General features: G+C 40.7%; 1 protein-coding gene across 3 annotated transcripts in view; it reads right to left on the bottom strand.

Annotated features, from left to right (window-relative positions):
- Positions 1-12500, bottom strand: part of nrxn2b (neurexin 2b) — a 499069-nt gene that overhangs the window by 134095 nt on the left and 352474 nt on the right. For all 3 annotated transcript variants that reach the window (XM_084404964.1, XM_084404965.1, XM_084404966.1), the window contains 2 exons: positions 9446-9619; positions 2843-2962 (listed from right to left, as the gene is read on the bottom strand). In XM_084404964.1, coding sequence (XP_084261090.1) covers positions 2843-2962; positions 9446-9619 — 294 coding nt within the window. The remainder of the gene's footprint in view (positions 1-2842; positions 2963-9445; positions 9620-12500) is intronic.

Here is a 12500-nt window from a genome sequence, read left to right as displayed (position 1 = left end):
TATGATGATAGATGCACTTTTATGATGGATAGGACAGATGAACTTTTATGATGGACAGATGCACTTTTATGATGGAGAGATGCACTTTTATGATGGATAGATTAACTTTTATGATGGACAGATGCACTTTTATGATGGAGAGATGCACTTTTATGATGGACAGATGCACTTTTATGATGGAGAGATGCACTTTTATGATGGATAGATGAACTTTTATGATGGACAGATGCACTTTTATGATGGAGAGATGCACTTTTATGATGGACAGATGCACTTTTATGATGGAGAGATGCACTTTTATGATGGATAGATGAACTTTTATGATGGACAGATGCACTTTTATGATGGAGAGATGCACTTTTATGATGGACAGATGCACTTTTATGATGGAGAGATGCACTTTTATGATGGATAGATGAACTTTTATGATGGACAGATGCACTTTTATGATGGAGAGATGCACTTTTATGATGGATAGATGCACTTTTATGATGATAGATGCACTTTTATGATGGATAGGACAGATGAACTTTTATGATGGACAGATGAACTTTTATGATGGACAGATGCACTTTTATGATGATAGATGCACTTTTATGATGGACAGATGCACTTTTATGATGATAGATGCACTTTTATGATGGACAGATGCACTTTTATGATGGACAGATGCACTTTTATGATGGACAGATGCACTTTTATGATGGATAGATGCACCTTTATGATGGACAGATGCACTTTTATGATGGATAGATGCACTTTTATGATGGATAGATGCACTTTTATGATGGACAGATGCACTTTTATGATGGACAGATGCACTTTTATGATGGACAGATGACTTTTATGATGGATAGATGCACTTTTATGATGGATAGATGAACTTTTATGATGGATAGATGAACTTTTATGATGGATAGGACAGATGCACTTTTATGATGGATAGGACAGATGCACTTTTATGATGGATAGATGCACTTGTATGATGGATAGATGCACTTTTATGATGGATAGATGCACTTTTATGATGGACAGATGCACTTTTATGATGGATAGATGAACTTTTATGATGGACAGATGCACTTTTATAATGGATAGATGAACTTTTATGATGGATAGATGAACTTTTATGATGGACAGATGCACTTTTATGATGGATAGATGAACTTTTATGATGGATAGATGCACTTTTATGATGATAGATGCACTTTTATGATGGATAGATGCACTTTTATGATGGATAGATGCACTTTTATGATGGACAGATGCACTTTTATGATGGATAGATGAACTTTTATGATGGACAGATGCACTTTTATGATGGACAGATGCACTTTTATGATGGATAGATGAACTTTTATGATGGATAGATGCACTTTTATGATGGATAGATGCACTTTTATGATGGATAGATGCACTTTTATGATGGACAGATGCACTTTTATGATGGATAGATGCACTTTTATGATGGACAGATGCACTTTTATGATGGATAGATGAACTTTTATGATGGACAGATGCACTTTTATAATGGATAGATGAACTTTTATGATGGATAGATGAACTTTTATGATGGACAGATGCACTTTTATGATGGATAGATGAACTTTTATGATGGATAGATGCACTTTTATGATGATAGATGCACTTTTATGATGGATAGATGCACTTTTATGATGGATAGATGCACTTTTATGATGGACAGATGCACTTTTATGATGGATAGATGAACTTTTATGATGGACAGATGCACTTTTATGATGGACAGATGCACTTTTATGATGGATAGATGAACTTTTATGATGGATAGATGCACTTTTATGATGGATAGATGCACTTTTATGATGGATAGATGCACTTTTATGATGGACAGATGCACTTTTATGATGGATAGATGAACTTTTATGATGGACAGATGCACTTTTATGATGGATAGATGCACTTTTATGATGGACAGATGCACTTTTATGATGGATAGATGAACTTTTATGATGGACAGATGCACTTTTATGATGGATAGATGCACTTTTATGATGGATAGATGCACTTTTATGATGGACAGATGCACTTTTATGATGGATAGATGAACTTTTATGATGGACAGATGCACTTTTATGATGGACAGATGCACTTTTATGATGGATAGATGAACTTTTATGATGGATAGATGCACTTTTATGATGGATAGATGAACTTTTATGATGGATAGATGAACTTTTATGATGGATAGATGCACTTTTATGATGGATAGATGCACTTTTATGATGGATTGATGCACTTTTATGATGGATAGATGCACTTTTATGATGGACAGATGCACTTTTATGATGGATAGATGAACTTTTATGATGGACAGATGCACTTTTATGATGGATAGATGCACTTTTATGATGGATAGATGCACTTTTATGATGGACAGATGCACTTTTATGATGGATAGATGAACTTTTATGATGGACAGATGCACTTTTATGATGGACAGATGCACTTTTATGATGGATAGATGCACTATTATGATGGACAGATGCACTTTTATGATGGACAGATGCACTTTTATGGACTTTAAAACAGAAACGGCCATTCACTGCCATTATAAAGCTTGGAAGAGCCAGGACATTTTTTTATATAACTCTGATTGTATTCGACTGAAAGAAGAAAGTCATATACACCTAGGATGAGTTGAGGGAGAGTAAATCACGGGATAATTTTCATCTTTGGGTGAACTATCCCTTTATTGGACCCTGTTCACATGAACCACAGCAGGATAAACCAGTCTGTCCCACAGGAACAGAAGCAGAAGATGAGGATGATGAGGATGATGAAGATGAAGAGGTGTACTCACGGTCGCTGCAGAACGAGCCCCCGTAGGACGTCATGGTGCAGTCGCAGGAGAAGCCCTCCCACTGCTGCAGACACACCCCCTGATGATGACACGAGTCCTCCGTACAGGTGGTGCTGGGTCCTGCACACACACACACACACACACACACACACACACGTCAAGGCACTGCAGGAATGATGACTGTATCAGCGTTCACACCATAGACTGTATATAATATGGGCGTAGTGTCCATGAAGTTTCTGAAGAGCGTTTCTGAAGCCCAAAGTGGGCGGAGCCGGCCGTCGCCATCTTGGCAGCGTCACTCCCGGATAAACGAAAATGTGGAGCGCGGCGGATTAGCTGAGGTGACGTGATGCTAACAGACAAACGGCTAGTAGTGACATCAGCGGCAATCCACCTGTCACTCAAGAGGCCACGCCCTCAGTACGTCTCGCACTAGCTGTGATACGACACACATTACGTAATCAGGTTGAAAGGTCACGCGTGTGCAGAAATGAAGGAAAGGGTGGAAAACGTTTGACTCAGTCTTTGCACGATCGCTTTGTAAACACTGGGTCTCTTACGCCTACGTCACGCTTGACCTTTCAGCCTGATTCTGTAATGTGTGAAGTCGTGTAAGACCAGCATCTGTGGTTAAAAGTATATAAATGTTTAGTATGTTATAAATGTGCGCTGGTTTGTCTAGATGAGACTCTTATTCCTCGGCTGGATCGAGACTCTGAAGCTGCACTGAAACTCACATCTGGACCTTCGACCCGTTGGACCCCATTGAAGACACTATATGGAGGAACATCCTGTGCTTTCCTCAAAAACCTTCATTTCTTTTCCACTAAAGAAAGACAGACTTGGATCTCGGATGACGTGGGGAAAATGTTCATTCTGAAGTGAACTAATCCTTTTGATCATGAGATCATCATATTAGAGTGATTTGTGAAGGATCATGTGACACTGAAGACTGGAGTAATGATGCTGAACATCAGCTTTGATCACAGGAATAAATGACACTGTACTGTATATTCACATAGAGAACAGATGATTTACACTGGAATAATATTTCACTGTTTTTACTGTATTTCTGATCCTGTGAATGCAGAAGAATCATCCGTGCTGGGTTAGCTCTTCAGGCTTCTGTTCTCCAGAACCAGAGTAAAGACGAGAGTAACTCTGCTGAGTTTATAATGTGAGTCGCACTGATAATGGACTTTAGCTGATCTGAGGTCAGTGATTATCTCCACAGGAGACTCACACCACATGATGATTATTCTACATCTCAGCCAATCAGATCTCAGCAGGAGGAAAGGTGTTTCAAGCGGTTCATGTGTGAAAGCTGAAGCACACGAGTTTGATGATCTGAAGTTATTTTCACATCTTCAGGTTAATGATCTGAGGAGATGAACTCAAACATTAACAGCTCAAACACACACACACACACACACACACACACACACACACACACACACACACACACACACACACACACACCTAAATAACCCTGAGCAGAGCTTGGTTTCTCTGTGTGTAGATTCAGAACATCTGACACTGATTCTGATCTGTGTGTGTGTGTGTGTGTGTGTGAATATTGCCATACGTGTGCAGTTTAAGAGTAAAGACAGAAAAGATTTTTCCATCTCTTTCCTCGACGGCACAATTAACCTGAACCGCTGAAGCGTGAATTAAAATTATTCTAATTGACTGTTGAGTTGATTGTGTTCTAACCACATACTAATGACTCGACTGTGTGTGTGTGTGTGTGTGTGTGTGTGTGTGAGAGAGAGAGAGAGAGAGAGAGAGAGAGAGAGAGAGTGTGTGTGCGTGCGTGCGTGCGTGTGTGTGTGTGTGTGTGTGTGTGTGTGTGTGTGTGTGTGTGTGTAAAAAATTACACAAATTACACTATTCAATTTGATTTGATTCACAAGCTTGAGATTTGATTCAATTCTGATTTAGATATTGATTCACACACACACACACACACACACACACCAATACTGTGCATGTCATTTTTTCTCAAGGAAAACAAACTGTTTAAAATTAACAGCTGATTTATATAGAAACATTTAAATTGCACAAAATGCAGTTTTATAGTTTATAATAATAATAATAACATTATAATAACTTTTTAATTACATAATTGCATTTCTACTTCAATTTATTTTGTGGAAATATAACTATTTAAACGGTGGCTGTTATAAAACTGTGTCATGTGTCAAAAATGATACATTTATTGAAGCGTGTATGAAGTAATGAAGAAAAGTTTAAGTGAAATTATAATGAATATTTAATACAGTGCATATATTTATCAAAATGCTTTAAACCACAGACGACCACCAGTGAACAATGCAGAGCTATGCGTGTGTGTGTGTGTGCGTGTGCGTGCGTGTGAGTGCGTGTGTGAGTGTGCGTGTGAGTGTGAGTGTGAGTGTGCGTGTGAGTGTGTGTGCGTGCGTGTGAGTGCGTGTGTGAGTGTGCGTGTGAGTGTGAGTGTGAGTGTGCGTGTGAGTGTGTGTGCGTGCGTGCGTGTATGCGTGTGTGCGTGTGCATGTGTGTGCGTGTGTGAGTGTGCGTGTGAGTGTGTGTGCGTGCGTGTGAGTGCGTGTGTGAGTGTGCGTGTGAGTGTGAGTGTGAGTGTGCGTGTGAGTGTGTGTGCGTGCGTGTGAGTGCGTGTGTGAGTGTGCGTGTGAGTGTGAGTGTGAGTGTGCGTGTGAGTGTGAGTGTGAGTGAGTGTGCGTGAGTGTGTGCGTGTGTGAGTGTGTGTGTGCGTGAGTGTGTGTGCGTGTATGCGTGTGTGTGTGTGTGTGTATGTGTGTCTGGTTTACGCACAGTGTGTGTGTGTGTGTGTGTGTGTGTGTGTGTGTGTGAGTGTGTGTGCGCGTGTGAGTGTGTGTGCGTGTGTGTGTGAGTGTGTGTGTGCGTGAGTGTGCGTGCGTGTGTGAGTGTGTGTGTGCGTGAGTGTGCGTGCGTGTGTGAGTGTGTGTGTGCGTGAGTGTGCGTGCGTGTGTGAGTGTGTGTGTGAGTGTGTGTGCGTGTGTGTGTGAGTGTGTGTGTGCGTGAGTGTGCATGCGTGTGTGAGTGTGTGTGTGTGTGCGTGAGTGTGCGTGCGTGTGTGAGTGTGTGTGTGCGTGAGTGTGCGTGCGTGTGTGAGTGTGTGTGTGCGTGAGTGTGCGTGCGTGTGTGTGTGTGTGTGTGTGTGTGTGTGTGTGCGTGTGTGTGTGAGTGTGTGTGTGCGTGAGTGTGCATGCGTGTGTGAGTGTGTGTGTGTGTGCGTGAGTGTGCGTGCGTGTGTGAGTGTGTGTGTGCGTGAGTGTGCGTGCGTGTGTGAGTGTGTGTGTGCGTGAGTGTGCGTGCGTGTGTGTGTGTGTGTGCGTTAGTGTGTGTGTCTGAGAGTGTGTGTGTCTGGCAGCGCAGATGACAGGCTGATCGAGCTCGTAATAATGTTGTTTTTGCACAGAGAGCGAGAGAGAGTCCACTGGGAAATCAGCGCAGAATATCAACACAACACCAGGACTTCAGGAAACATTACACACACACATCACATTAGACACACACACATCACACACACACACACATCACATTACACACACACCACAGGCTTTCTGGTGCTGTGAGATCTATTATCTAACATCAGATTAGCATAAAAACTTCTCAACTGTTTCCAACAATTAACAACATCTGAATATAATGCACTTTATTATCGTCAAAACATCAGCCCACACATATTCATATTCCATTTCAACGTTTAGGGGATATAATATATATTTTTAAGGAACTAATACTTTTATTCATCTCTGACGCATTAATTAGATTAAAAGTGACAGTAACGACATTTATAATGTAGCAAAAGATTATATTTGAACTTTCTATTCATCAACGAATCCTGAAAAAAAATATTAATCACAATTCAGTGGCTGATAATAAGCTTCGTTAGATGATATGATATATAGACTCTAGCTGCGTTTATTTGATCAAACATACAATAAGACAGTGAGATATTATATTATTATTTCTATGTGAATATACAGTATCAAAGCTGATGTTCAGCATCATTACTCCAGTCTTCAGTGTCACATGATCTAATATGATGATCTGATGATCAAGAAACATTATGATTATTATCAGTGTTGAAAACATTTAGGCAACGCAAAGTAAATAAATAGCATAATAATAAAGAGTTGAAAAGCATCAAAACTCCTCAAAACTCGTTCAATCCCTCTGAACTAACAGGGATTCGTTCGTGTTAACGGAGAACGTGTGGATATAGTGAAGGAACTCTACAGGTGTAACCCTTCCACTGAAGGAGAGTTGAGCTGAACATAAGTGCAGTATTAATTCAACATAACCGTGATCAAAACAAAGACTTGATTTAGACATGAACTGGCCTTTAACGTGGAGACAGAGGTTACAGGGAACACGACGATGGAAACATGAGGGCTATTTACACACAATCACTGAGAACAATGAACCAATGAGAACATGACACATAGACAAGGGAACCAATCAGAACACACGAACAGGGTCACATGATGAGCGAGGGAAACACATGACAAACAGGAAACATGACAATAACTAAACTTCAAAATAAAAGACCTGAGAACAAGAACATGAACTAAACTCACGGCAGGTCTCTGAAGAAAAACAAAACAGTTTGTCATGTTTGTTTCATGTTATTGATATTTTTTCCAATGAATTGTGCAGCTTTAACCTCTTAATATGTTTTTGTTGGGTAAATGTTAATATAAGCTGAGACCTTTCCAACGATATGACACACGACTATCTGATCTATATGATGGTTTAATCAGGCCGTATTATGATTATTAGGATCATCTTTCATAAATTCTGCGACGGAACGCTGTGTTCTGATTGGTCAGGCTCATTAAGGGTCGAGGGTCGAAGGTCGAGGTCTCTCCTCAGGGTTAGTGACGCTCACACAGGAAAACTCTTCAGCATTCAGTGAATATGCACACTAACTTTCAGTTGTAGAGGCATTTTGGTTATTTATGTTATAAGTTTTATGCTAATATGTTTATATATATTCAACAAATCAAGAAGTATAAATATTAAAGATGCAGAAACAATACAAAGATGTTTTTGCATTTAATTAAAGCGGTTTGAATGTGGATGATGAGCTGACCTTCTCCAACCCAGAGGACAAGAACACAAGCTGGAACAACCCGTTACACACACACACACACACACACACACACACCGTGAGTACACCAGACACACACACACACACACACTCACACACACACACACACACACACCGTGAGTACACCAGACACACACACACACACACACACACACACACCGTGAGTACACCAGACACACACACACACACACACACACACACACACACACACACACACACACACACACACACACCGTGAGTACACCAGACACACACACACACACACACACACACACCGTGAGTACACCAGACACACACACACACACACACACACACACACACACACACACACACCGTGAGTACACCAGACACACACACACACACACACACACACACACACACACACACACCGTGAGTACACCAGACTTGGTTTTTATCTGTATAATTTTAATTTTAGTTAAAGTTTTAGAGCTTTTGTTGTGTGTTTTCATTTTATGTCTATAGATTTGAGTTGATGTTCATTTCAGTTTGAGTGATTTCAGCACAGAAAGCTAAACTCAGTGGAAATGAGGAATGTTGCCTTGGCAACTTGCAGAAATGTAATAAGTTTAAGTTTTTTTAAATGCCAATTTAGTAGAGTTAGCATTTATTTTATTTCAAACAACAAATATTTGTATTTGTTTGTTTTAGTTTCAGTCAACTATAATTATAAATTCTATACATTTTGAAATTAACTAACTAACCCTAGATTAAAAAATGCTTTAGAAGTATTTTTCATTGTTAGTTCATATTAACTAATGTTAAAGCCACCGTAAAATCAAAATGGACAATTCTTGTTTTTGTTATGGAATATTACAGTGTTTCTGTAAATGATTGACAGGTGCGCATCATTATTGTGTTAATAATCTTGAATCAGAATAAGTTCCTCTTGCAGCATCTCTTCTCTTCTCTGATGACGAGGGCGGGGCAACCTGTCACTCACATGAGATCAGCCAATAGCAAACCACAACTGTCCAATCATCCAATCAATTCCCCACAGACACAATCAAGCCCCGCCCACATCTGTTCTTGTTCCAGAAGCGATTCACTCGATATACAGCACACTAGAGGAGCGAAGACCAGCACAACTTCCCTTTCATGCTGACTTAAACTAACCGGCTGTAAAGTGTTAGCAATTCCTGATTATGTTTAGGTGTGTGTGTGCATGTGCGTGCGTGCGTGTGTGTGTGTGTGTGTGTGTGTGTGTGTGTGTGTGAGTGTGCGTGCGTGTGTGAGTGTGTGTGTGTGTGTGAGTGTGTGTGTGTGTGTGCGCGTGTGTGTGTGTGTGTGTGTGTGTGTGTGTGTGTGTGTGTGTGTGAGAGTGTGTGTGTGTGTGTGTGTGTGTGTGTGTGTGTGTGTGTGTGTGTGTGTGTGTGTGTGTGTGTGTGTGTGTGTGTGTGTGTGTGTGTGTGTGTGTGTGTGTGTGTGTGAGAGAGACTGACCGTCGCATCCTCGATCCACCTGGCCCACCCTGTGGAGGGCGTCTGCGAGCAGGTCCGGCAAGCGGCCGTTCAGGTCCACGGAGGCGAGGCACCCCTGGTACCCGTCCCGGGACGCGATCAGCTTCGGCAGGCTGTTGTACATGCTTTTAGCGACTCCACCGATATACAGCTCTCCTGAGGAACGAGAGGAAGACACGTGAATAATCTCCTTCATATTCTTGCCTAAGGGTGAAACCTACATCTAATCGAAAGAAAACGCATTTGAAGAGATCAGATGAGAGAAACTGAAGAACTGATGAGGTTATAGCACCACCTACTGGTCAAAAGATCAACTACTTTACTGCCCCTTTTCACAAGATGTAACATTAATCTATGGTGTCCAGAGAATGTGTCTGTGAAATTTCACCTCAAAATACCAGATAATTACAGCTTGTCAAATTTGGCCCTTTTTGAGTGTGAGCAAAAATGTGTTTTTGTGTGTGTCCCTTTAAATGCAAATGAGCTGTTGCTCCGCCTCCGTTCAGAAGAGGGCGGAGTCTTTACACGAGCTTCAGAAACTCCAGCAATAACAAAACAGGCCAGTCTCCCTCATCCAGAATCCCAGATTACCAGCGGCCACAAGGAAGTGCTTGAAATGTTTAGAGAAAAACTGTGTAAAAAATTAAATATTAATAATAATAATAATAATAATAAGATAATACATTTATATATACTAAAGTGTGATACAAATAAATTAATGAAATAAATAACATATATTAGATCAAATAAAAAATTGCTATTAATAAATTAATAAAAATACATTCAAATTATGAATTTTACATTAAAAATAAACAAATATATACAAATAAATAACACAAATTTGGTTAAAATAAACAAATAAATAATACACAGTACAGTACTATAGTGACTATAAAACGTCTGAATCCATTAGTTCATCATACATCTGCTTTCTGCATGAAGGCAGTGATCGATACACACTATACACACACTGGCCGGTCAATGTGTGTGTGATGGAGGCGTGCGCAGACCAAACACACAGCCAGTTAAAACCAGCGGTTAGTCCTGATGCCAGACGTGTGTGTTCCTCTGACCTGTCAATCATCCACATCATCAGCCTGTTCATCAACCACTTCTACATCTCTCAAGAGTTCAGCTCAGGGTGCATCATGGGTAATCCTGACACCAGCAACATTATCCTATATCAGCACTCACATTTATTATATATTGTGTCAAATTAAAATATAATGTATGTGTATGACTCTGTGCATCATTTATGATTATTTAATAGGTTTTCTGTGTACGTATCATAAAGTATGTACATACATAAATACAGTACTGTAATTTATCGCAGGAGAAACTCAACAAACTGCTTATTAAACGCTGTTGCCGTGGGTTGTAACTAATTAGCATAATGCCCGCCTCTGGTCTTGATTGGCTGAGCAGCGTCTCTTAGCCCCGCCCTCAAACACTGTAGTGTCTCTGAGACTGGAGGAGTTTGGTTCGTGTTGTTCATGTGGAGAAGACGCTGTTTTCTGAGATCGATACGGTGAAACCCACGCCATCGTCACTGTTCGTATCACTGAGATCAAGAGCTGAGAGTCAGATATGATAATGAGCGTTTGCTTTCTGACCAATCAGAGCAGAGCAGCTCTTAGAGAGGCGGAGCTTAGAGAGACTGAATCTTCAAACGAAGCGTTTCAGACACTGAGAGAAAAGAGCTGATGCTGCGATGTGTATTATGAGAGAATTAAAGTGTTTTAGACTCTGGATGCCTGTTGTAGGAGACGCCAAAACAACATAGGAATGTCTAAAATAGCATAATAGTGGCACTTTAACATCTTCAGTCATCTTGCTTCTCCAGTAAATGTATCACGAGACAGAAACGCTGAGGAAGAACCTCATTTTTTGCAGCGTATAAAATGCAATAGAGCGGCGCTCGCTGTCGGACGTCCAGTGAGACGATCACAGTTCATTAATATTCAGCCAATCAGAATGAGCGACAGAAACCGAAACCCGTTCCCGCAGAAGATAAACCCTGTTAGAGTCCAGTGTGTGCATGATCCTCTCGGACGAACACGGCACAAACGCTTCACTGAAGGCAGATTATGACTCAGTTTACTAATTATCACAGAGATTAGCTGAGAAGGGCTGAACCTGATAATTAATAAATCATCAGGTTTGATAAAAGCATAAAGAGTGTGTGTGTGTGTCGCGATACAAAGAGGATAAGCGTCTCCATCAGCGAGACGGGATTAAACCCTCCCGCTGCGTCTACTCTACACACATTACTCTCACACACAAAAGGACAATTTGTTTTTGCAAAGCCTGATACACGGCTAATTCTCTTCGCGGAGATGTCGACGGATTCTAGAGGTAAGATGTCGAGCTTAAGCGGATGCGGGATATTTAATTTCATGCTAATCGGTCGCGAGGAAACCGGAGGTCCGGGTCAGAGTCGCCACAGTCATCACGCTTCGCTGACCTCAGGGTTTCTCTTCACATTTACATTCATGCTCTCGGCAGGAGCTTTCACTCAAAGCAGACGTACGCTCAAGCATTCCCTGGGAATCAGACCCACGACCGCGACCTGCTGGGATTTGCTTCTTGTTTTCTAACTTAGAATGTCCCAAAACTACTTTTCCCCCATTGTTTTAAAGACAAAACTTAAGAATTCAAACTCTTGGGAAGAATATCCTTTAAAAAATATTGTAAATAAGTAACAAATTGCCTTAAACTCTTAAAATCCAGCTTTTAATGTTGTTTATGTGTCTATGTGGTGTTTTAAATCTGCTTTAAGACAAAGCATGTGTAAGTTCATAAGTCGACACCATTGCTGAGTATTTCCTCCTTAAAACTGCAGTGAACCAAAGACAGTCTCAAACACATCGCTGGTGTTTCTGACGTCACAAACTACCTTGTAACCAATCAGATCAACGTGTGATCGTCAACCAGTGGATCTCTGAGCTGAGTGAGTGAGTGGAGGCGGGGCTCATCTGCATATTCATAGAACCGCTCATACTAAATGAGCCGAGGGTGTCGAGTTACATTCGAGATA

This window comes from Rutilus rutilus, assembly GCF_951802725.1.
Source record: "Rutilus rutilus genome assembly, chromosome: 3".
In the NCBI taxonomy this organism is placed as follows: domain Eukaryota; kingdom Metazoa; phylum Chordata; class Actinopteri; order Cypriniformes; family Leuciscidae; genus Rutilus; species Rutilus rutilus.
Note: the sequence above shows the minus strand (reverse complement) of the source record. Positions and strands in the feature narration are given on the sequence as shown.